We start from the raw sequence: 27,322 nt of genomic DNA, 5'->3' as shown, positions 1-27,322 counted from the left end.
ATAAAATATTTTCTTGTGTTGGCTTACTTGGTAGTGTACCACCCTGGTTTTCTTCCTATCACTCCCTTCTTTCTCTTCAACACTAACCCTTCCTCTTACTCATGCCCTGTAAATCTAAACAGTTCCCATGTTCAGTCCTTGACCCTATTGTCTTTCTTTCTATGCCTGTGCATTGAATACTTAGTCTCTGCTTTCAGCTTCAATCATGTCCTTCATACCAATGACTCCCAATGACTTTGTATCCAACTTCTTTACTTGTATCCCCTTTTCTTAAATTCCAGGTCCATATTATCAACGCTCTTCTTGAGAATTCCACCCATGCCTCAAAGTTAGCATTTCTAAATCCTAAGTCATCATTTTTGCCCTCTCATCTAATTAGTTTCTCTTTCTAAAAAACCTGTTTCACCTATTTCTATTACTTGTTGCTATTTCTCATTCACTTGGTAACTAAGACCCTTGTCTGATTCAAGCCTTCCTAACCTCATTTCTTACTTCTCAACACCAAGTCTTACAGATTTTACCATCGCTACATTGCTTAAATTTGACCTCTTCCTCAAATGAAATCAGGATAATACGTGCCTTATTTCACAGGGTTTTTGTGAAGATCAAAATGAATGTGAGGTTATTTTTAATACTGTGAAATACTATTTTGTGTAAAATTTTATCACTAGTCTGTCAGCTAAGAATAGTAATTTAAAGAAAAGAACTTAATAAAGACAGCTATGGGTTGTCAGAATCATGAGCTGAAGGCAATACTATAATTCCTGAAGATTCTTTGCCCTACCTGTATGAACACCCATGGCATCGACATTTTCCATGTTACAGACAGTGACGCAATTGTCATCAGCGTCTCGAACCACTTCATATTCTATTTCTTTCCAACCTGTCACTGACCTCTCCACCAGAATCTGGTTGGTCATAGCAAAGGCCTGGAAATTGGTGACAAAAGATATCAAAGAGTAAGGAAAAGCACTGGTTTAAGCACGGAGATTTGGCAAAGTGCCCTGGCCTAAATCCTGGTCAGTGTCGAAGTCTGAAGCCTAGTCTCCATCCTCCTCTATGCTCCAGAAGGCACAATGTCTCAGAAAATCAGGGAGGTACTAGGAATAGCATCCTGCAGTGAATATGCTTGATTTACATTATTGAGGCTTGCCATTCAAAGTGCTGATATGACATTAAATCAAACTAATTTAGGAAAAAGAGAAAATAATTGAGCAATCAGGCAGAGGGAAATGGAATTATTTCAGCAGCAAGGCTTCTGTAAAACCAGAAAATGTGATAAGTGCGAATAAATATGGAAAAATAAGTCTAAAGACTCTGGTTTTCTCTAAAATAGCTGAAAGTGCTTTGTACAGTGACATACACAATAAAAGTCAGTTGATGTTGATGAGGAGAAGAAAGGAGATAATGATGGTTGTAAACAGTTAGCCAAGATGGCATATGAAACTTGGGAATTAGAAGAATCATATGCGACTATTATTATGGTTAATCACCACATAAGTGCTTAAATACCCTGAGTCATATATCACATATGCCTGATTAAACAGATATGAATTAGTATAATTATCATTTCATATTTACTGAGTACCCACTGGTGGGTAGACTACTGAACCCAAAATATGAAAGAGGCAGTCTCTGACCTTAGGACATTTAGTGGCTGAAAATCTGAGACAGAAATGTCCCCCTTTGTCTCTAATACTTTTGATTTGCAATGGCAGTGCAAAGGGAAGACAAAGCAATTGGGGAAAGTATTCTGAATTTTTTCAAATTATTAGCAGGCAGTATAATGAAATAACTCAATGTTAGTTTGGTGTGTGTGTGTGTGTGTGTGTGGTTTTGTTTTGTTTTGTTTTTTAATGTATCTCAACACTATCTTTTTAACCTCAGTCAACACTACAGGCTCCCCCATGTGCAATTGAAAATGTAACACATTTGTCCCCACAGCTGCCTATCATGAGGTTTTCAAAGTGGTTAGAAAACTCTGTAGCCAGCATAAACAATTTAATAATGATTCATTTGTCATTAGGATTGCATGCTAAAAGAGGAAATCTGGGAAACAAAGAGTATGGATTGGGGAAAGCTCTCTGCATTCTAATGGACTAGGCTGGGTGTTTGGACACAAGGACAATTGAGATCAAATTCACCTGCTGCCTCAAAATTCCTTCTTTCCAGTCTCAGATTTTACACAAAAGACTAACTTTGAGACCTAGATAAGTTAATGCAGCTTCTAAAGGTGCTAAATATAATCTCAAGAGAATAAGAAGTAGTTTAGAAATTAATGATAAAAGTAATTATTTCAAGGGAAAAGCTAGGTTTTCAAAAAAAATCCAATGTCGTATTGATTATTTTAGAGGAATTTAAATAATTAAAAACTATCCCATTCCAAAATTGTTTCCTATGTAAACATTTTTAGACAATTCAGTATTCAGTATTTTTACACTGTAAAAATATATTTTTTTAATAAAGAATATACATTGTCACTACTGGGAGTAATAATGAGATTACTAGTATTAAAAATATTGGAAACATCTAATATACTAGAGGAAAAAAGTTACCTCTATAAACATGTCTTTTCTTTACATACATGATTCATAACTCCAGAATGGAAACAAGAAATATTTATATTGATATATTTTCCTTTTTGGGGGGTTTGTTTTGGCAACTTCAGAAATGCTAAATCCAAGTTGTTGACATGTAAGTTTGTCATTATATATGTTAAAATATATTTAATTTTATTTATCTGTTCTCAAAATCCTATGTCAACAATTCAAGGGCCACATTTTGTTTCACTCTAAAGAGTAAGTAAAGACAGATAGAAGCTGTGCTTGGTATTTACTCAGCACTCCCCAATGTAGCCCTCATAACAATTCTATCAGATTCACGTCCACAGCCACCATGAAAGTTACATGAGCCTCTTGGATATACACATATTTACTCATTCAGCCAGCAATTATTGTGACCCCACATCACCAGGCATTGTTCCATTCAGTGAGAAGAGAGAGTGGGCAAAATTCTCTGCTTTTCGTGGAGCATGTTTTCTTTGATAATGTCTAATTTATTTTTTGGAACATTTCTTAATTTTCTTTTTCATACTTAAGAACTATTCAGTAATATGTTAAAGTGATTTTGATAGAACATAAGTTTTGAAGACTCAAATCTCAGTTTTGCTTATATGAGTGTGTGGCAGTTGGCAGAGAGCTCATTCATTTATGATGCTAAGAGGTTTGTATTGTATGTATTTTACACACCTGAATTTGAGGGAAAGCCAAACTACTCAATGTGTTTTGTTTCACTTTAGATGTCATCCATGTCATATTAATTCAAAAAATAATAGAAAATGGGGCATTATATTCATTTTTTTAATCACTAAAATGTATTTTAGCACAATGGGTGTTTGGGAACAAATTCTGAAGCAGAGGGAGATGGAATTGAATTGAGTTTATATCACTGAAATCAAATAGTACAATAAAGATGGAGTGACCATCATCCGTTAGCACGATCACCATTAGTGAGAGCGACCATTAGTTTTCCTAGGACTGTCTGGGTTGATGCTGTGTTTCAATGTCAATAACTGCACTGCATTTCCCTTCCAAAAGCACTTTCTTTTGAACAACACTCTTAGAAAACATGACAGTGGTTTAATAATAGAGAAAAGGTCATTTTTCATCTACATAACTTTCTCTAACTGAAAGAGCACATCAAATCCATTTTCTTGCTTGGTAAGAATTTGGTCCGTGAAAATACATACCTTTGTGCTGAGGTCCAGTAAGACCTCCTTAGTGGGACAGATGCCTGAGCCTAACCCACCCAGGGCATAGGCAGAACGGATCATCACTGGGTAGCCAATGGTGTCTGCTGCTTTCAGAGCATCCTCAATCTACCAACAACAAAGACTCGAAGTTTTAAAAGCTGACCACACTAGTAGAAAAGACCACATCAAGAGAGTATAGCAATTCAGGTAAATCAGTTTCTTTGGGGAAAACGACTATAGAAATGCTATATTTTTCCTTCATTTCCTTCTAAAAACAAGTGCTGTTTTACAAATTTTAACTAAAATTCTAGGATTTTTTTAATACACAGTAAAGGCTTTCTTTTATCTTTGTGTTGTAAATTTCATTTTGCCATATAAAAAAATGAAACAATGGCCCGAACTAAAATAATCATTATGAATTTGAGAATGGGATCCATACTGAATTTTTAAATTCAATCTAAGTCTTCATCTCTTAATGATACAAGGTGTTCTACTGCTGAAACGAACTTGATATTATTGCAATAGGCCATTAGGAATACTGTATTGAAAGAGAGTTTTTATTTTTCAAGTTCAGTCAGAAAGTAGTCCCAGAAGCTTGGATTTTTTTTTTTTTTAACTTACAGAATACAACATATGGTGGCTATATTTTTCTGTCATGGAATATTATTACACTACCAATGGGAATGTAATTACACCTTTCCCATATGCCTGTTTCTCATCCTGAGGAAGCAAGGACATAATTAAACCTGGCAATGAAAGAATAAATGTATGGCAGGAGCTTTCCAAATGCTCAGCAGAGCTATCCTGGGACTCTTCCTGACTGACAGTTCTGCAACATAGTATGTACTTGCTAGCATTCTTTTCTGAAACATACAGGGCCATTTTAGTTGTCCCAGCAGTACTTGCCATTTTCCCTAAGGATTTGCCTACTTTTGCAATGGGAAAGTTGCATCAAACACTGCCTCCAGAATACCCACTTCATTGACTATATGTCTGAAATCAGGAATAAAGTCAGGGACAAAAACTGATGCAAGTACGCAAGCCAACTTTATCTTGGTACCTTGAAACAGCCTACCAATAAGCACAGGCTATAGCTGAAAATGATGAACAAAAAGGCAAAATAATCTTTCCTCTCTAAACATCTAAGCCACAAGTTTCTCAGTTGCGAATCTCATTTATGAGCTCCAATGGCTTTTTCTAGATGATTGCATTTTTAAATGTTTATTCCATTCTAACTAGAAAATTTTAATCCAATCATTCCCCATTTGCAGGTCATTTCCACATACAAGATACGTAACTGATCCCAGAAAGTAAAAATCACTTTGGCATTGTAAGTTGACATGGTTTTCTATTTTAATTCAGGAGATTCGATATTCAGCGGCACTTCAACCATTGATAAACTACTTTGTCTCTGGGCTTTTGCTTCTCTTCTCATAAAATATTAACACCTATCCCAAACATTTCAGCATGGAATGTTGCAATTAATACATAAAGTTTCTGAGGTACTAACACATTTCTGGAAGGTAATACATGCAAATACAATAATTTAGCTATTATTTTTAGGCATGACAAATCACTCTCCCTATAACATAAGACAAATAATGGTCTTGTTTCTCCAAAACAAGATTCCTTACCGATTCCACTGCAAAGCTTGGAGCAATCTTTTCATTAATTTCATTTAGTTTGTCTGAGAACAGCTGCCTGTCTTCTGTGGCCATAATGGATTCAACTGATGTCCCCAGGACTTTCACACCGTACTCCTTGAGTACACCTCTCTTGAATAGTTCCACTCCTACAGAAGAACCAAATATAATCAGTTTTTAAAACTGCAAACTCTTATGTCTTTTTTAACATATACCTGAAATACAACTTTTTTGAACCTTAAAATTAACTCGAAGAAGCCACCACCTTCCACAATAGAAGTGTGCTTAAGATTTAAAAAAAAAAAAAAATTGAAAGAGAAATTCTGAAGACATTCTAGCCAAGTATGTTGCTGGTGACATTACTTATATTACCACCTTCTCCAAATGGTTTTCATTATCCTCATTGAAAAAATCATAAGAAACAGTGAACCTCAGATTTTAGCATATTCCCTTTCCTTCTAAGGTCCAATCCTGTAACGAGATTTTCTTATTTAAATAAGCCCAGGGATGTAGGTATCTATCTGTGTTAAAAATCATCAAAATAATGTTTCCACTAATGCCATCTGACTTTGCCTAAGACTTTTATATCTGACATATAAATTACTTCACCAACTGCTCACCCCGACTAATTCATGAGATTCTCATTCATGATCTAGCTCCAAAGATTAGAAGCCTTGTTAAAAGGACAGAGTTTTGAACTCCGCAGATTCATGAAGGGATGGTAGAGAGACTAATCTATGTTATCATGAAAATATATGTGAAAGTCAAATGCTACTGGGCCAACATGTAAAAGCACAAAGAATGTAATCAATGTTAATTCTCATTTTTTTTATTCATAATAGTTTTCAGGGTCTCACCGGTAACAGAGAAAAGCAATATGCTGAAATGGAGCAGGGAGATCTCACTTGGCCACCCCAGATCATTGAAGTAAAAGGTTTCTTTTTGTACCTCAGCTGTTTTGTGAATAAACCAGTAATATTTATCATATGACATTTTCAGGTGGCTGTTTGCTAACTGCTTCCTCACATATTAAAGAAAAGCTTTTATGAACACACAGAGCATAATTGTTAGAGTCAAACAAAAATATTACACATAAGTGCATGGGCCAAAGCTCTGCAATTAAACTTAAAAGAACTCACCGCAGTTCAGAGCTGTCTGGCCACCCATGCCTAGAATTAACCCATCTGGCCGTTCCGCCTTGATGACCTCTGTGACAAACTGAGGGGTGATGGGGAGAAAGTAGACAGTATCTGCTTGCTTTAAGCCCACCTCGTTGGTTTGCACCGATGCAATATTTGGGTTCATCAGGACAGTTTTGACATTTTCTTCCTGAAAGAAACAAAAGGATCCAGAATCTGAACATATGGTCTAAAGGGGAATGTGGCCATATTCAAATGAAGGGTCTGTATGGGGTGACAAAACTTTTGGGTTATTTCGTGGGATGTAGAGATAAGTAATAGGACTGGTGAACGGAATGGAGGGTAAAGGAAGACAAACGTTTGGTGAGAAGAAAGAAAAATTGCTTGAAAATAAAACTACTCAAAAAGAACTGGTTACCTCATGAGGTTCACCTTGAATTCCTTGCTAGAGGTATCAAGCAAAACTGGAGTTAGTTTCTATAGAATTTGACTAGAAGTTTAAGAATACTACTGAACTTTATAGCTCAGTTGACTGTAAAAGACTGAAATATTTTAAAAAACTTAAAAATTAGTTCAATATAAAATGGAACCAGAGGCAACATCAAAGAAGCTTCCCTTTCCAGTGTTTGTTAGAGACCAACATGGAGTGTACATTTAAAATGCAAGATGATGCATTCCCTTGCCGGAAGCACTGAGAGCCTTCTGCTGGATTCCATCTCTTTAGATTTTCATGCCTGCCATAGTGTTTTAACAAAGAGCATTATACAACTCTTTATACATATTATATTAAAAGAAAATGACCATATGGCAAAAAATAAATAAATAAAAATGTGTGTGTATCTGTGTGTATATAAAGGTATTCATAGTTCTATCTTATTTCTGACATCTGGAGAGACCTCGAAAATAATTCTTCATGTAGGCTATGAAGTATAATAGCTTTGTGCACTAGGATGGGAGTGACACAGCAAAGTAATTATTATAAAATATGGCCATATGGCTCTTATTATTTTACCTATTACCATGTCAATTTTGAACTCTTCTAAAACATCAACAAAATAGTCAGATGAGAGTATAGAAATCATCCTTGAAAGCCCTATATGTCCTTGGGGGAGGACCTGAATAAAATATTAAATATATTTCATATTACTTCAAATTCAAATAGTGCCTTAAAACTTATAATGTACTTTTTTTTATCAATTTAGTTGATTTTAATACCAAGACTACAAGAGAAATTTCTACCTCACAGATGAAAAAAATTGACATTCAATAAGGTTAAATGACTTGCCAAAGATCTTCTAGCTGATCAAATGGCAAAACTAGGACTCTAATCCGAGTCTTATGATTCAAGTTCTATGCCCTTTCACCAATATAAGTCATGTCTCAAGATTTAAAGAAATTGGTTTTTAAAAAGTATTAAGAAATTTTTGAACAAATACATACAGATAAGCAAATGCATTTAAAATATAGGTTAGAATTTAAAGATTTTATTTATTTATTTATTTATTAGAGAGAAAGAGAGAGAACAGCAGGGGGAGTGGCAGGCACAGGGAGAGGGAGAAGCAGGCGCCCCGTGGAGCAGGGAGCCCAATTCAGTCCTGATCCTAGGACCTGGGATCATGACCCAAGCCAAAGGCAGATGCCTAACTGACTGAGCCACCCAGGTGCCCCTAGAATTTAAATGATTAAGTCCAAACTGAGAACACGTCATCAATAGAAGTTACAGAAGGTCTCACTACTAAAGAAAAGCACCAAAAGACTTAAGTATATTTGTAAGTATTTTCCTGAATGTGTTATACAATAAGTATAGCAATTTTTGTAAATCCGATTATACAGGTAAAGGTCCCATAAATGACTGTGATGAATGTCCATATATTTTAAAACTTAAAATTTTTCAAACTATTTTAATACATTTACATATTTTTTCCTAATATAGTTCTGGCTACAATACATGCACCATCTGATTATTTTTAAATATTAAGTCCATAGGGGAGCCTGGATGGCTCAGTTGGTTAAGAGTTTGCCTTCAGCTCAGGTCATGATCCCAGGGTCCTGATATCGAGCCCCGCATCCAGCTTCCTACTCAGTGAGGGGTCTGCTTCTCCCTCTCCTTCTGCCTGCCACTCCCCCTGCTTGTGCACTCTCTCTCACTATCTCTCTCTCTGTCAAATAAATAAATAAAATCTTAAAAATAAATAAATTAAATAAATAAACATATAAATATTTAGTCCCTAAATTCATTTCTACTAACTTTCTAATTAATCCCAATATTATTGCTAATAATTCCTATTCTTCAGTTAAAATATGTAACTTCACTTAATGGATGTAAAGCACATAAAGAAATACAAGTTATGAAAATATTAATTCTTTATAAAACTACTAAGCAGGATAAAAAACCATATGCTATTTAAATGTATTTATAAACCCTGAACACAGTTACATTGTGTCCTAACCAATCTAAACCACTGGACATCCTCTAATTACATAAACAGAAATTGAATCATAATATAATGAAGTAAAGTACTCCTTGAAAACATGCACAGAAAAACACATGTGCATATGTGTGTGTACCCATGCGTGTATGGAGAAGAGTATTAAAAAATAAAAACAAATGGGAAGAAGAGTAACGTAACTGAGGGGTTGCATTCCATTTTTTTCAACAGACATCTGTCAGGTGAAAATCTTTGTATATAACATACAAATACAACAACAACAACAAAAAAGAAAAATTCTGGCCAACTGTTTTTCTGTGTTTGTTGTCCTAGTCTTCTGCCACCTTCTCTGTGTGGCTTTCTCCTAGCCAGGTCTCTGGTGAATGGCTTTACGCTGCAAAGCCAGAGGCAAGGTCACAGAAGAGCTCATATTGCCCAGAATGGCCAATTAGCACCAAAATGGGGTCTATCCAAGGAAGTAAGGACACCAAAGAGAAGCCAAGTTAGCTCTTTCATAGAAATACTTCAAATACACAGTGAAATATTTCTAATTTCTGCTTTGCTATGACAAAGGGTTGGGGAGATCTTGAGAGACTTTGAAGAAACAGGGAAGGTGTTCTTCCTAACATGAGTATCAAATCTTCATTTCCACATGAAAATCCGCCATATCGTTCTGGTCAGTCATCCAATCCAAGTCATAGATGGGAAATTGGGTTCCCTAGTGACAGGTAACAACTTCTAAAGCTGGACGAAAGGCATTTGTTGCCTTTGCTCCCTCAATTTGATCTTGCCATTTCAACCACAGAGATGCCTGAAGCATCCTCTAGAACATTTACAACATCCTAGAGCACCAAGGATACCCAAATTCCGTTTCATACAAAAGACAAATATATTTTAAATGCTCACTGCCTCAAAAGAAATGAGCAATATCTGTAAACATGGCTTATTATGTTTTCAGTATAAATAGGTGGTAACATAGATAATTTTGAAGATCACTCTCACAGTCTTGATTTGCAAGTATGCAAAAAAGTTTGAGAAAGTTAAAAATTTCGCCTGTGATCAAAGTTTCTTTAATATAAGATGTGAGAAATAGTCGAGGGAATCAATTACAGTGACTTTGAAAAGAGGTAGTGTCATAAATCTAAATTATAAAATACTAATTAGACTCATTAAAGGAGTATATTAACTCTTACAAAGATCTCTCACCTTCATGGCTTTTACAGCCTGTGATCCTGAGTAATCAAATTCACCTGCCTGACCAATGGACAGACCTCCCGATCCTAGGATAAGGACTTTGGAAACCTGTAAGCAATAAGAAAATGACATTGCTCTCATTAGTAAGATGGGGAAAATCGGCAATTTTAAGAGCAGGGAAGTCTAGCTATATTGTCTGGGTTCACATAGTGTTTTGAGAAATATGTGAGAAAAAAGTCTAACAATTTTTTAAAATTTAAATTCAGTTAATTAACATAGAATGTATTCTTTGTTTCAAGGGTACAGGTCTGTGATTCATCAGGAAAAAGACTAACAATTTAAACATCTCTAATTTCAAAGCAATTTCCAAAGTTCATGAAGTTTTCTTCACTGAAGTAAAAAATTTTGAGGTCTACATTTTATTTAAAGATACATAAATATCTAAAAATAACTACATAAACATATATGTAAATAGATACATCTATGTGTGTGTATATACATATATGATAAGAATCTTCCTTATATTTAAATGTATTATGCTCAATATTCCATGGTTTTCTCCTGGACAAAGCAAGACTCTGGGCCTTCCATAACAGACAAATGAAAACACAGAAGGCCAGGGGACATGGGTGTACCTTCATATTCACATTTTCACCTTTATGGTTTGTGCCATTAATATTTACAGAAAATGTAATAAGAGAAAGCTCGTGTCTTGGCAATATGCTGAAATTCTACAAATTTTATACAGGATTCCAAGCAAATAATGATCCTGCTTATTTTTTAGCCATAAGTGCCAAACCCTTCAGAGGAGAAAGATATTCCTGGTCACTGCAAAAGACAAGGACTTGGGAAACTTGGTTTGCCTCAACAAAAATTTTGGATGCCTACTACATGCGAAGGTACTGCAGAATCCCAAATTATATCTTTTTTCTCACTATTAACAAAAGAAAAGTATCTGAAGAACGTGAGTTGATGTTCTGAGAAGAACATTATACAGTAAGTACACGGCTTCTTTGGCTACCAAGAACGCACAGTTCGATTCCACACTGAGTGGGTGGATAACCTCCAACCTCTCCATCTCAGGAAAAGAGGCTGCCATGGAAATCCTTAAAACAGGTCATCCAACTCAAATTATCATTTCATGTAAACATGTAATTCAATTACCTTTATTTATAAAAAGAATCAGTATGTATATATATACTTGAAACCACATATACATTCTTCTAAATTTTATATAATAATGATGTCAGTATATGTATGGTTTAACTATGAAGGAAATGAGTGGAAGCCTATATTAACCTATACATTTACACAAATAAGGACTCAAGTTTGTGTTATAGTACTCCTTATCCATTTGCTCTTTATAAGTCAAATCATATTCTTCTACTCATGATGTTGAAGAATAATTCTTCTAGTTGAAACAAAAAAAGTTCTATCTATAATGATTCTATAATTTGAACTGTATCTCAAGCATACATAAGACTATAGTTTATTAAGTAATAGAATGTGTCAAATTCCAAGCTAAAAGCCATTCTTTATTAAATTATTTTATTACAAATTTCTAGAAGTAAACTGTAAAAGATATGATTTTAAATCAAAAACATGAAAATTCCAGTGAACACCATCAAAACCAGACCAAATAATTATATGCTAAAATAATGGGTAATTACAACATTACCAATCATTTTTTATAGACATTAAAATGGTAAACATCATTCATTTTTTTAAAAATTATCATATGATAGAGAAAATCGAAAATACATAAACCAGAAAGAAGCCCGCATATACTGACCTCAACTCGAGATGCAACTAGTGCTGGTTTTGGCAGAACTGATGTAATCGTTGTACCTTTCCCTTTCTTTATCAGTGAGAAAAAAGAATCAAATAGGTACTAGAAAAAAATAGAACCAACTAGTTAGAAGCTGCAAAACTCATAAGGTTGCTAGATAAAATATATATGCCCAGTTAAATTTGAACTTCAAATAAGTAACAAATAATTTTTTAGGATAAGTATTCATATGCAATATTTGTTTTTTGCTTTTCTGCCAAAATTGGCAAAACTAAATATTTACTACTATAAGAATTAGATCAAATAAACATTTCTAATTGTTCACTTCAAATCCTATCAAAAGCAAGTTTTCAGCAGACAATGAACATTTCAGATCATGCCTTCTGAGAATGTCAAGCTTTCATCCCCTTAATTATGAGTTATTTTCTTCTAAATGGTTTCTTCTAAATAAAACTCTAGTTATACAAAAGAAATTAAAGCTATATTACTTATACCTCCAAAGTTAGAAATAACTGGATTTTGAAAATTTCTATCAGCTCTAAAAATATCTCCAAAGCTTACTCTTAAACTTCAGCAATGAATTTATTTCTGTTGTTTCACTAGACATGACAAATTTCAACAAAGATGTTCATTTTGCAAATATCTGACAGGACAAAAAAAGGATTAAGCGCTACTCAATATTGTATGTCTTTATTTCAATGTTCCTAATCTGAAGTACTAATATGGGGAAATATTTAAATTTTAAATTTAAAAAAATAGTATTCAGCATGCATTAGGCAACAAATGTATGTAACCACATTTTCTTTATGCATTTCATCATGCGTAGGTAATATTATACTGATTTGGGCTATTAAGAATCATTTCCTAAAAATATTTAAAAATGAACACAACATACGTATCTGAAAAAGTAATTCAGGGATGAGAAAGTAGAGTTTACAGAGGGAAAATTCGGATTCTCCTCATTTTATGTAGGTGTCTTTTCTGGAAGTATGTGCTGACAGGGAGGAGTTTTCAGCATTACTACTGTAGGCCTCAGGGTGTGGGAGAGGAAGTCACACCAATTTCCAGAGTTTTCTGTGTCACCACAAGCTCTTGTTTGAAAAGGTGACCTTGAACACTGAACCAAAAGCTCACACACACAAAATAAAAATATTTAAATTAAAAACAAAACTCCTCTAAGCATTCCTTCTGGTTCTTTCCTTAAGCCATCTGACTCATATATATGTGTGTGCATGCCCTCTCCCCTCCCGCGTACCCCTGCCCTTCTTCCTTCTCCTGCTGCTGTTTATTCTCTCTTCTGGCTACACAACCAGTTGCCATAGGGATTTTTGTGAAGTCACAGATGGGGGATTAAAATTTCATTTCAGTTATGAGAACAAGAGAGCAAGAAGGAATTCATTTGCATAGTACAACAATTGTAAATTTCAGAACTAAATATATTAGAATGATAACGATTTAAATAAAAATAGCATCACGTCAGGTTTCTTCAGGGCTTTCCCACTTTAAATTTTTAAAAAGACAGAAATTTCCTCCATGATATTCATGGGGAAATTTTAATGCAATATACGTATGTTATCAAAGCACTCTTCTTGAAAAATGTTCTGTACCCAAGATCATCTGGGGTGATGATGTTTGTTTCTCAAGTTTTCACATAAATACGTTTCTGATTTAAAAAAAAAAAAATTAAGTGTACAATAGGACTCATTTCCTGACATACCTCAGTGTCTGTGGGGCCCGGGCTGACCTCTGGGTGGAACTGTACGCCAAAGAAGGGTTTGCTTTCATGCATAATCCCCTGAAAGAAGAAGAAATAGGAAGAAATTCCTTCTGTAACAATGAATGTCAACCAGGGCTATGTATTATTCGGTGGACAATAGAGGTCAAATTTTTAAAAAACTGAGATAAATTCTTAAGGACATTCCAACAGCTAACAGTCATAATAAAAATAGGCCAACAAAGACTCAACCAAATGTTATTCTCTCAATAAAAACAACTGGTTTGGTCTATAGCCTTTGGGCGCCCCCCCTCCCAGTGTCTGTTCAGAACAAACTCAAATCTTCTTATCTCCAACTCCTAAATTACTTCTCCAAGGGTCTTCTCAAAGGCCACTACAGAGCCAAGTGAGTCTCACAGACCCACACAGATGAGGCCCAAACAGACCTGCACCAATCACCCATTAGCAATGAATGTGGAAGACAGTCACTGATTAACCGTTCAAAGAGTGGACCTCAACAAGCCAACTGATGAGAGAATAAGACAGAAATGACTTTTTAAAAAGCAGAGGGCTATGGGGCTATGGGAAATAATCTATAAAAAGAGTTCTTACACACACACACACACACACACGAAAAATCCCACATAGACAAGGTGTGTGTATAACAGAGTATGAAAGGCCCTGCATTTCTCATTGCCAACTGAACAGGTTTATTGAGAGCACTTACCTCATTGGTTTGATCGTTGACATTCACAAAAAGTGGTTTCCAGCCAGCAGGAAGGGTGTTGTCCAGGGCATAGCCATGATTCTGAGCAGTAATGAAAGCTTGTTTGTTTGTGATATTCAAAACAGGCTGATTCTGCCCTCTGGAGAGAAAAGGAGAAAAACAATAGGGAAAAGGAAAAGTGAAGAGAAGAATATAAACGCATTTGTTATAAAACAGTGAATGAGAAAAACCTATTAAAAAGTGAAAGTTGCAATTGCTTAGTGGAAATTACTCTCTGAGAAAAGTCACAGATTGTTAATCCCAAAATTTTAGCAACAAAAATCAATTCAGGAAGCTTTGCTATGTGCTAAACACCAGGTCTATTAAACTTCTACAATCAGTAAAAAGGGAGAACTGCGCTCATAACAAAAAGTTAAGAGTTGCTCACGAGCTTAACAGAGAGACAAACACAAGCAATTTATGTTGAATTACACTTAATGAGGAGGGTGGGCCATGGGGGAAAGTGCCACGTTGAATAAACTGGCATCATGTGGGGTAAGGGAAGTAAAATGGAGAGGATCTGAAGACTTCCTGCTTCTTAAGTCTTATAACGTTATCAGTGCTCTGATATCAAGCTTGGAAACCAGAACAGTTTCCCTTGGAATATCATTTAATGGAGCATAATAACCTCAATTTATGCCAAGGGAAGGAAAATAAACTATAGCAACGTTATTGTTAGAAAAGGCCGCCTTTCAAAAATGCAATAAAAGTGGTATCAGGTAGTCAGACAACTGTGAACCGTGTAATAGTACGGTTATCTGTTTTTTCTGAAGAAAATCTAAGGCTTTGCGTTTAGTTATTATCAGTATTTCAGAGCCAGTTTGACCTGTAAACAGACGCATAACTGTCTTACCTGTTGGGCATGGACATCTTGTAGGTTTTGGCACCAGCAGCCAGTCCTGTTATTAAATTTCCTGTACTGATTCCAAACAATGGCTCCTTGCGATCACTCTCCAAAACCTAAATCAGGAGAATTTTTATTAACCAGAAGTACTGTTCCGAAAAAAAAAAAAAAAAGATGCTGCCTCCGAAGGAATAAAAATGAAGCATTCCTTTTTTTTCTTAATTCACAAGGAAAACAGATTAGTAATTGAATAAGAAGTTAGACTATAGATAAGAATATGATTGACAAATGTGTAACATTAGGATTCAAAAAAATGTACTTAATATTCAAACTAAACAAAACTTAGTATTTCTTCAGAAACTCGAAGGTGTTATAGGTCCCAAGGTCATGGTGAGAAACATGAACTGTCATTTTACGATCGTATAGAAAGACACATTTGGAGATTGGACTCTAGCTCTCTTAACCCGAGGACACAATCCCAGTTACTTTGCCTGAAGAAAGGTTTTTTTTTCCTCTGGGACTCTCTCCTCACTGGTTCCTCCCATATAATATCTGCTGACACTGCCTCAGGTGTCACAGATAGGAGCACTAAAGAATATCTGAATACTTAAAATAGATTACAGCTTTTTCAGCCGCACAGACTCCCTCCATCACACACACAGATACACACTACCCCCAGGTTTACTGCACCTTTTTGACATTCTGGATTAGTGGTTGTGCAAGAGCAGGGTTCCCAGGTCCTCCGGCAATTAAAAGCCCATCATACTCCATCTTGGTGAAATCATGATTCCAGGGAACTAAATGTACTTCAGCTCCTCGCTGGAAAGGAAAGGCAAAAATGATCAAGTTAATAACATTTTTCTTGGGGCGCCTGGGTGGCACAGCGGTTAAGCGTCTGCCTTCGGCTCAGGGTGTGATCCTGGCGTTATGGGATCGAGCCCCACATCAGGCTCCTCTGCTATGAGCCTGCTTCTTCCTCTCCCACTCCCCCTGCTTGTGTTCCCTCTCTCGCTGGCTGTCTCTATCTCTGTTGAATAAATAAATAAAATCTTTAAAAAAAATAACATTTTTCTTTGCCAAAGTATAATTTTGCCTAGACCTTCTCTCAACTAACCACACTCTAAAGGGGAGGGCAAATGGTACATAATTCAAATAATGCTGACTGAAAAATTCTTTGGTGGCTCACTGTATTTTGTGTGATGTATATGAAACCAATGGTCAATAGAAAGTGGAGGGAAAAAACACCATTAAAGTTTTGATCCTGAAAAGATGGATAGCACACTTTCCCTTATTTCAGGTTTCAGAGCCTAAAGAATTCCTAACTAGACATCCAGGAATATAGGTTATTTTCACTAGCAGTGTTAGAGAGAGATAAATCCATTTTCTGCAAAATTTAAGTTGGTCCACCTCTCATGTTTTTCAATTTTGCTTTTTTTATCTGACCAAATTTTTATCAGCCTTCTTTCCTAGGGGTTTCTCATATTATCTGTAGTATCTGTACTCTGATAGAATAATTAGAACTTTTGTATATAGAAGTGGAAAATATCTTTGATGGTTTCCCTAGAAGCATTTCCTGAGACAAGGATTTGAGGGAAAGAAGTCTATTTGGAAGGGTTTGTAAGAAGTACCAACAGAAAGCAACACTGTGAGGCACTCCAATAAAGTATGCATCACCAAGCACTATGGACAACTAGAGTTTCAGCCCACTGGGGAACTCTGAGAACCAGTGTAGACTATCCACCCTCAAGATAGCTCAGTAATGGGGCAAAGAAGTCGGGATATTTACACACTGACCTTCTCTAGTCATTGGGTTGGGGCTGCTCCAGGGATCATTAATTCTGTGGTATTTTCTGCCTACCACCAGGCTCCAACGAGCTAAAGAGACCCCTCAAGCAATGAAATGCAGACATTTGCAATTGGAGGACGGGCAAAATGCCCATATGCCATTTATAATGGTAAAATGAGAAGGATCTATAGAGAGGTCATCGACAGTATCTGCTACTGAAGAGTCAAATGCAAATTTTTGTTAGTAAATTGACCAGAATTTGAAATCATGATTTAGATATTGCTGATATTCTCTAACAAAGAGAAGGTGAATTAAGAATCCCTCTATACTCACACTATTTTGGTGTTATGCAAATGTCTGTGTGTGTGTGTGCATGTGTGCATTCATGTTTGAGACAGAGAGAGAGAAAGAAAGAGACAGAAACAATCTGTGACCTCTGAGGCAGTGTCAGCAGAAACAGAGAGACACAGATAGGAAGAGAGATGGAGAGGTGGGAGGAGGAGAAATCCCAACAAAACAATATTTAAGAAAACATTATAATGGTGACATTCACCTAAAGGATTTTTAAGGTTTAATTTTAATTGGTTTCTAAGAGTTTATATAGAGCAACATGAAAGTTTGTACTATATCAGGGCAGGATCCCTGCAAACATTTGGCACATAATAAATGTGGTCCAATGGAGGAATTCTCCAACTGACTCCAAATTTTTGGTCATCTCTAAACCCAAAGAAAGTAAACATGACACATCTCAGAATGTCAGTCAATACGAGGTAAGAACAGTCATCATTCTTCTCTGTGTTTGTGGCCTTTAAAGATTTAAAACAGAGTCTACATCTCTAATTTTAACAGGGATACAAGTGTTATTTTGTAGATCAAAGACAACAAGAAGAGAGCAGATCCCCTGACGTTCCAAGGGGAATGCACAAGTTTTCTCCAAGACAGAGAAAGGAAATCAGTTTAACACTAAAGATCAATATTACAAATCCTCACCCCTGAGACAGAACAAATTACTTACCTTTACCAGTAGGCGAATTACATTGTTTTTAATCCCACAGTCTACGGCTACCACTTTCGTGGGGTTTCCTTTGCCATACACCTTGACATCCTGCCATTTTAACAAGCAGAGAGTGAGAGGGAAGTACCAGCCATGAGCAACATGCCAATATCATAAACACATCTGAGGATGTTTTGCACTTATATTGGTAACAGGTTGATTGCTAACTACTAGGAAGTGACTGGCAGTTAACAATCAATTTATAAGGCACAGCGAGTGCCACAAACTGTATCTTTTTTATGAGGGAAAGGGTACTTTGCTGTTTTATATAAAATGTTGATTACAGTAATAACAATGATCCCTAAGAAATTGGTTGCTTCCATAGTTAACAATAATCTCTCCCATGTTTTGCCTCATTAACAACCAGTGGCAATGGAATTTTCAAGTATTATTGCCTGATTCAGCACTAGACAGATGTGGTAATAGATACATCACGCTTTAAATACCACTTGAACCTCAACTTGCAATTAAGTTTGGATGGGGCAGAGATGTTATGCATTAGGCTTATGCAGTGGGGCTATTGGGTAAAATTAGTATGAGAGTCAGAGGATTCCTAGGCTAGTGTAGACCACTGGTCTTTTTAGGTTACTATGCAATCATGTGCATTTAAACGGTAGACTTCATAAAAGGACCCTGGAGCATATCATAATCATTACCTACATCGTAAGCACTGCTTGGAGTCAGATCCATTTTCGCAGGCATTTACCCAAGAAGCAGTTCCCCAAAGTCATAAAAGGAGAAATAACAGAAACAGAGAGAAAGCCTAGAGGGCTGGGTGCCCACACTGATTACAGCTTCGAGAGTTACCTAGTATATTCTGAATTTAGGATGATTTCAATGTTTCCAAAGGTTTTAGATGAAAGTTGCAACCTGGATATTTGAAAGAGCATTTTACTTTAACTGAAACGTCTACTCTCCACTCTCCACAAACTCTACAGAATGGGAAATCATAATCCTTAGACTGTACTTGACAAAAACATAAAGTTTGTCACATATTTTTTCCTGCCAACTGTTCTAGAGAACAAGTGCCCCATTCCTTCCATGATCTGGGGAAATTATTGCTGAGCTGATCCATAAATGCTACAGATAACCTCTCGCATCAGATCATTTGAAAAAGTATAGATTTCTTTTTAACCTTAGGCTTCTCCTACAAAATAAAGCAATATTACCATCTAGTTGTAGCTACATCAAATTGCAATTACAAGACGATGAATTAAGTTATCAACCACATCCAAACAAAATTCACAGAATAAATATAATCTGATACAAATATGCATTTTATCACAGCTACGATGAAATTATTTAACTGCATTAGCATTAAGAAACAGAGTCAGTTTTCACCATTGCAACCTCTCTCTTGATTTGATGTAGATAAAAATACAGACAGCCTCCTTTGTGCTGCTCTCTACACAAACACATTATATGCTCTCCATACAGAATGACAGCAATTTTAGGCAAGACCTCACAGACACGTGCATATATGAATTTGCATTATGACTCTTGAAGAGAGGAAATGTACTATGCACTGTTTTTAACCTTATCACCACAGAATTCTTTCTAAGGTGAATTTCTCTAGGTCAATGTTCCTTACAATGTGGAAAATGCTGCGCTAGATCTCCAAGGTAGTTCTCAATTCTAAAAGGAATAATAGCCCATTTTCATGCTGTGTCTCAAACGAAATCACTTCACAGGGGAATGTATAGAAACAGCTACAGGAAAAATAGTTCCATGCCATTTGAATAGACAAATTTTAGAAATAAAAACAAGGGAATAGTGCATATGGCATGATCAAATTCCAAATATATAAACAATTACATATCTAATTTAACATCCCCTGTCTTCAACAAACTCCTATCTCTTATGCTTTGGCATCCTGTGGCCAGAATCAGCATCAATAAGGTCAGTACTGATCATCAGGGACCCATCATCCTGGTCCCCATTTCTGTGTGAATAGGCACAGGAACAGGAATATCAGATAATACCAACGTGTGTTTTCTCTGAGGCTGACATGCTATTAGCCAGGCGATTTTCAGTCTTTTAATAACATTTTCTTAAGGAAAGGCCCTGGTGCACCAAAGTTCTCACAGCTGGAATTCTTCATGAAGTGTTGTTCTCCATAGTCATTCTGATTGATGCTGGATTGCACCAAGTAAAAGTTACTAACTTTAAAGGCACCGATTTGTAATATATATTTGAGCAGCTATGAGATCCTTTTTTCCCTCAAGTCTGGTGCTTCAGGATGATGATCTCGGCCTACGTGAAGATTTTGATATTATAAGAAATAAAACTACAAAATGCAAAGGGAGATGTCTCACCTTGGTTGAAACCTCAGCGATCAAATTCTGCTTATTTGGATCCACAAAATCCACAGACTGACCTTCAAATTCAATCTTCCCAAGCATGGTGCCCTATCAAAGAAAAAAATTAGACAGTTAAAGGGGAGGAGCAGTCAGGGTGCTGACAGGATCCATTCACCGGGACTTAAACGGCTGCTGCAAGATCTAAAGTCTCCATAACTACTTATAACCATCAGCAGAAGTTCCTCATCTTCTCAACCTGGAAAGATGAAGTAATTTGCATGGTACATTCTGAGAAACACACTGGGAAGTACAATTCATTTTTTTTAGGGCTGAGACTGGCACCTGGAGTAAGCAATTTCAAAAGGCATCATAATTCAGGTCTCCGAGTTCTAGGCTGATGTAAATCAGAGCATTTAGGGTACCTATTCCCTTAGTGCATATGACCTAAAGATAGTTCAGTGGAGACACGGACAAAACAATCTTTTGAGAAGAAAATAAGAAATCTAAAAATTGCAGAAAATTGAAAAGAAGGAGAATTAATTCCATTATAATGGTAAAATTCATTTACAAAATGATGTGAAATGCTATATAAGTCACGGCCTTTGAGAAGTAGCATTGAAAATGTCCACCGCTTTGTATATGTTAATGTCCAGGTGTCCCTAAGGCCTTGAACTTTAAAGAATGTTTACACCTCTGTGAAGTTTTCACAAATTAGTCTTGCTAGCCTGAATATGGCAAATATTTTCTTATTATTAGTTATGTCTTGAGATTTACTTATTTGTTAGTAAGTCTAGCTTTATCTATTTACAAAAACAGCATATTACATTTAGTAATCAAGACTTTATTGGGGGGGGTCAAGATAATTCATTGATTTGCCTTTCTCCGAGGAAATCACTGCACTGAAGGAAAGAGAAAGAAGCCTTTGTTTCCTTCTGAAATGTATTCCTTAAGGAAAGAAGTAATCACGTGGGAATGAGTGAGGGTAGAAAGTACCAGCACGTCATGCTCAGGAAAATTATGGAGGAGGAAGTAAAATCAGAAGTAGAGTGGAAGGACTGTGCAAACTCTCACTGTCTTCCTTCTGGTCATGGGTATGTGGCCATGCTTCACTTTCAAAAAGCTGTTTTCAGAAAGCTGATCTTTCTGTTTACAGAGATCATATGTCAACATACATTCTAACAAGGAGTCTAGGACAGATTTTCTTTTCTTTTTTTTTTTTTTTTTAAGATTTTATTTATTTATTCGACAGAGATAGAGACAGCCAGCGAGAGAGGGAACACAAGCAGGGGGAGTGGGAGAGGAAGAAGCAGGCTCATAGAGGAGGAGCCTGATGTGGGGCTCGATCCCATAATGCCGCATCACGCCCTGAGCCGAAGGCAGACTCTTAACGACTGCGCCACCCAGGCGCCCCTAGGACAGATTTTCTTGAAGAGTCTATTTCACTTTGAAATTGTATCTTTTTTTTCCTTTTTTTAAAAAAATATTTTATTTATTTGAGAAACAGAGGAAGAGAGCATGAGCAGGGGGAGGGGCAGAGGGAGAGGGAGAAGCGGACTTCCTGCTGAGCAGAGACACCCCCCTCCCCAACACAGGGCCCGGGGTCACGACCTGAGCCGAAGGCACACACTTAACCAACTAAGCCATCCAGGAACCCATCCTTTTTTTATGTAATATAATTCAATGAAAAATTTTAGTGGCATTTGGGGAATTTAGTTAACATTAGTGAGGTAAAGTTTCTTTCTGGTCTGGGATATAAAGGTTTTGTGTAAGAAAAAAAAAATAGTGCCCTCCTCTTACAACCAGAAGAAGCAAGCAAATGGTGATAAAATAGTCTCAAAAGGAGGGGTCAGATGGTTCAGCAATCAGATATGCAAGCAAAAGATAAACCTATCTTTTATCACCTTGGTCATTGGTACAGTCTCAAGAAAGACTATATAACTGAGGTAACGTATGCCGGGCTCATTAGACACACCCATGAAATATAACTCATTAATTTCACAGATAACCTCTCCAAGAAGACTAAACAAATACCAGCACCAATGCTGCACACTTCCTGGTTTGCCTCTTTCAGCAGGTCAGTATCAAATTGAGCCAAACTGTCATGCACCTGCCTGCCTTTTCCACTGGGCTCACTAACCCTGTCACGTGAGCTGACTTAGAAAGGCCTCGACTCGCTGCAATAGTGAACACACAGTGGGCACTCAGTGATCTGCTGCCGAGTGAATTAATCTCAGGTCCATTCAGCAACAAACATCCCAATCAAGCATTCAGTCTTGAAAATTACATCAGAAATAGTAAAACAAGGTGACAGAGGCCCAAATGACAGAAATTGGTCAGATTTGTTCTTTCACATATTGTTGGATTCCTCAGGCACTGAGAAAAAATAGAATATATATTTTTTAATTTATAGAAAGTATAGTATATAAATATATAGTATAGTATATATATATAGAGAGAGAGAGAAACATAGAGTTGGCTAAACATGATGATCATACCTTATCCCGAATTATTTTGGTCAGCATTCTTGTATCCACTCCATAAATTGCAGGGACCTATAAGAAAAAAAATTTGTAGTGACAGTGAAATTGGAGGAAATTAGATCCAGCATATTGTTTTCAAGTTATAAACTTAGCATCATCTATCTTCTTGAGCAGTAAATAATTTCCCTACTCCTTCTTTTCTCTGACCCAGGGTGACTGTGTTGCCACAACACGGTAAATTGCTGTTCCAGTTGGGAACGGAACTCTTAATACCCAGGCCCTTCCTCAGAATAAAAAATGAGAAATTCTGAACATCAATCTTCTGCTACAGTTTTGTTTCTTTTTATACAGGATGTTAAATAGGTAATGTTATATATTTATACACGTTACATGTATTTATGTATATATATAAATAATGGAATTTGTGAACTTCATAAGCAATGATATGTAAATAACATGCAAATCCACGTTTTGAGCCAAATGTTCTGGCTACCTACGAGACACTCAACACATTTTTCTGAGGATGCTTGTTAAGTAGTCAGGCTGTAATAAGATTTACCCACCCAATTAGGAAACCAGGCAATACCACCATTTGTTTTCTTTTCTTTGAGTAGTCTGGATAGAGACACATGTGGTAAAATAAAAGGGCAATGAGATAGGAAGCAGTGAAACAGGTTCTAATTTCTTTTCTTCTACCATTTATCTGAGTGATGTTTGAGCAAGGAGTTTTTCCTCACCTGTACACAGAAGGAGGTGAACTGGTTACTATCTTAGACCCTCTTTTTTTTTTTTTTTAAGATTTTATGTACTTATTTGAGAGAAAGTGAGAGAGAGAGAGAGATTGAGAGAATGAGTGGGGGGAGGGGCAGAGGGAGAGGGAGACGCAGGCTCCCCGCTGGGGTCATGACCTGAGCCAAAGGCAGACACTTAACTGACTGAGCCACCCAGACGCCCCTATCCTATCTTAGACCCTCTTCTACTCTATGTGTCTGTGATCATGAAAGAAGATTCAAAGCACATTTTAAAAACGAACTAACAAGTCGTGGATTAAGTTTATGCTCAAACCATTAGTTCTGACGCAGAGCAGCTCTAGTATGAGTTGCCTCGTGACACAAAGGAAACATTAACGTGAGGGTCTCCTAAATAACCATTACAAAAATTAGCTGTCTAGGTAATAGAAGTAAATTCAGATAACAGTTGAGAATGAAACAGTCGTGATTCAGATGATATAGATGCCTTCTTCTCCCCTTTAAAATTTAGAAAGAATGACACCCAGGAAGTCAAAATCAAGATTTCTTGATTTGTCAGAAAAGAGCAACATTTAGCCCCAATAAGTAGATGCCCATTGGTGGGGCAGAGCTTTCTTAGAATAAATAATATTCTGTCAGTTAGAGGCTCCGCAGCAACAGAGAACTTCTACAGCAACACTGGAGAAGAAGCCAAATGTGGCAGGTCCCTTAACTTTAAGTACGTCTGGCATTCAAACCCAGAGAATTCTCTTATTTGGTTAGAAAAGTAATACTTAAACTAAGGAAAGTATAAGGTAAGGCTTATAACCCTTTTTAATTACTACTTCAAATAAGATTATATCTAATTATATGTCACAAAGTTGTAATGTTTAAGCCAAAAGAAACTGAATAGCAATCTGTTTATCCTCACAAGAGTTAAAGATTTAGAAACTATGGTATAATTACAAGATCTGCACAAAATCACACAGCTAGTTACCAGTAAAGCTGGTCCGAGAACCCATGACTCAAATTACATATCACAATTGTGGATATAAGGGGATGGGAAAATTAAGTGGTTCAAGAAAATAAAAAATTCTAAAACGTTCTCTAGGCCCTTTCCCCGAAGAGAAATGCTACCAAGCCTGTGTAAGTGCCACCTAGTGGATTAAACTAAAAATATGTGGCCCTCGGTGTTCAGAAGGGAATTGGTCCAGACAAGTCAGCCTGCATATTTCTCACCTTTTCTTCCTGTAGCCACTGCCCCAGACTCTTGGTAGCCAGCCAGTGGTGGTAGTCATTGCTATAATTCAGCACCAGTAAACCTGCAACCTAGAAAGACAGAGAGTTGTTTTAAAGGGGTGACCACCAAATATTATCCAACTCTTGTGACTTGTTTACAAATCCGTTTGCAATTTTTTAAAAAGCTTTATTATATCCACTGATTCAAGGCTTAAAATTCTGGAGACTTGAAGAAAAAAGATGATCAACATTTTTCTCTTAAAATACATCACTGTTACCTTAATTACCACGTCGAAGAATAGTCTTACCCATTTGTCAAATCCTATGACAGCTAGATCCCACATCTCAGCACCCTGGTACTTTTTCTCCATGGCATTTACCAATAATCTAATAATTAGTTATTTATGTACATGAAGAATAAATAATTTTTAATCTACATTTAAAGGAGACTGAGATATACGGGGAAAATGGTGAGAAATAGAATTAAGCTAAATGATCAGTCCAAGTCATTCAAAAATAGAGTGGCAAAAAAAAAATGGAGTGATGAATTTAGAGTATACATTTTTTAATCATTTATATGGTCCACATTTCCAATGCTATCCAAATTTATCTTGATTAGGAAATCTTAATGTGTTTACTTTTACACTGGCATATAAACTATCTTTTATTCCTCCCCTAAATAGGATAAGATTAAAAGGCAAATAGTTGATACAGAGTTGATTACCAAAGACCTTTTAAAAGGTAATTCATCACCATTTCTGGTAGCATACTTGTCATTTAGACTTATAACAACATCTTTCCAAATTAAGCCAAGTTTCATCCAAAGCATTAAGAACAAATGCAAAGTGCCATGAAAAATAAAATTCAAAATAATGTCATGTTGAAAATTATTCTCATAATACATAGGAATAAGGTTGAGAGCATGAATTTAATGGGTTGTACTACAGTATTGAGGAGAAACTTTGCCCAGCCTAGATTCATAAAAATAAATCAACTATCCCCCCCCCCTCAGTTGAGACTTTTTATAATTTTTTTATAAGTAGGCTTCATGCCCAGCGTGGGGCTCAAACTCACAACCAAGAGTCTCATGCTCTAGCGACTGAGCCGGCTAGGTGCCCCAAATTGAGACTTTTTAAATAGTCATCACTGGCACTACCTTAATTCCATCAGACTCCAAATATTTGCTAAGTCCCAGTTCATCCAGTGCAGTAGTGTCAGGGGCTCCACCATTCCCAATAATGGGATTGGCCATGGTGAGAATCTGTCCCTTGTAGGCAGGGTCAGTAAGAGCTTCCGGGTACCTGAGTAAAGACGCCAAAAAATTACCAACAAAAAACCTGCAATCTACATACATGCTTTTAATTATTGAATCCTTGAAAATTAGAGAACATGAGATTAAAATCCTATAAGGCTGTCTAGATTTCAGCAAATCTAAAGAAATTTTATGATAGAATATGAAAATGTATCCTATCCTATGACGGATATGAAAAGACAAACTGACTTTTTAAGAATTTTTTTTTCATTTGAGTATAGGTTACATTGTTACATTAGTTTTAGGCGTACAACATAGTAATTCAACTTATCTATATGTTATAATCTGTTCCCCACAAACATAGCTCACCAACTGTCATGTTACAAGACTATTATTACAGCATCATCATATTTCCTTTGCGGTGCTCTTTATTTCTGTGAGTTATTCATTCCATACTGGAAGCTTGTACTTTCCACTCCCTTTCCCCCATTTTGTCCATCCCTCCCTTCCCCCTTCCCTCTGGCAACCATCAGTTTGTTCTCTGTATTTGTGGGTCTGATTCTGCTTTTAAGTTAAAGTGACTCATAAGTACTAAGGCATATTCTCATATAATTTTTATTCCCTCAACTTCTAAAAATTTTTAATTCCTTAAAAAATTCCTTCATAGGGTCTTCATTTCTAAGAGATGGTTTGTTTAAAGTTTTCAGATATCCTGAAGTTTCCCCTTGTCTACCAGACACAAATCCAAACTGATATTTACTATTAAAGGCTGCCGGTTTCACCAAAATATGAATTGTCAAAATTTTTTAAGTTTTTTAAAATATCTTTTAGGAAACTGAAGAGTATCCTGATTACATCACTGGTGACTGCATGGCTGTCTCTGTTTATTAAAATTCATTCAACATTTAAAATGACTGAGTTAATTTCTGTGGCAGAATTAATAACATAAAGGCTGTAGGTTTTTATTTTAAAGTCTGGAGAAGGGGAAAAATAAGAATACACACATTCTATGAAAGAATTACCCAATATAGTTGATTTTTAAAACAGCTTTAGAAAGAAGTATATAAGTTTGAGAGTTACCAACTTAGAAAAAAATCAATCCCACAAAAATTGACCTGAAGCCCTTCTGACTTCTAAATCAAAAGATGCCAAATAACGATTTTAAAGTACTGATGTAGAATTAGGAAGAAATGCATTAGGTTTTCATTTTAAAG

The 27,322-nt window shown here is 36.2% G+C and overlaps 1 protein-coding gene across 1 annotated transcript in view; it reads right to left on the bottom strand.

The window, feature by feature from the left end:
• The window catches only part of CPS1 (carbamoyl-phosphate synthase 1), a 120,780-nt gene that overhangs the window by 69,061 nt on the left and 24,397 nt on the right, over window positions 1-27,322 (bottom strand). Inside the window, exons 3-17 of the mRNA XM_045806648.2 lie at window positions 26,013-26,157; window positions 24,857-24,946; window positions 22,905-22,961; window positions 20,425-20,517; window positions 18,071-18,160; window positions 15,960-16,088; window positions 15,279-15,385; window positions 14,387-14,525; window positions 13,663-13,740; window positions 11,949-12,047; window positions 10,169-10,264; window positions 6,534-6,723; window positions 5,386-5,543; window positions 3,749-3,877; window positions 785-929 (exon numbers count right to left, since the gene is read on the bottom strand). Coding sequence (XP_045662604.1) covers window positions 785-929; window positions 3,749-3,877; window positions 5,386-5,543; window positions 6,534-6,723; window positions 10,169-10,264; window positions 11,949-12,047; window positions 13,663-13,740; window positions 14,387-14,525; window positions 15,279-15,385; window positions 15,960-16,088; window positions 18,071-18,160; window positions 20,425-20,517; window positions 22,905-22,961; window positions 24,857-24,946; window positions 26,013-26,157 — 1,745 coding nt within the window. The remainder of the gene's footprint in view (window positions 1-784; window positions 930-3,748; window positions 3,878-5,385; window positions 5,544-6,533; window positions 6,724-10,168; window positions 10,265-11,948; window positions 12,048-13,662; window positions 13,741-14,386; window positions 14,526-15,278; window positions 15,386-15,959; window positions 16,089-18,070; window positions 18,161-20,424; window positions 20,518-22,904; window positions 22,962-24,856; window positions 24,947-26,012; window positions 26,158-27,322) is intronic.

The sequence above is a fragment of the Ursus americanus genome, chromosome 1 (assembly GCF_024610735.1).
Source record: "Ursus americanus isolate L20-20 chromosome 1, mUrsAme1.1.p, whole genome shotgun sequence".
In the NCBI taxonomy this organism is placed as follows: domain Eukaryota; kingdom Metazoa; phylum Chordata; class Mammalia; order Carnivora; family Ursidae; genus Ursus; species Ursus americanus.
The sequence above is the reverse complement of the archived record's forward strand: the minus strand, read 5'-3'. Positions and strand labels throughout refer to the sequence as shown.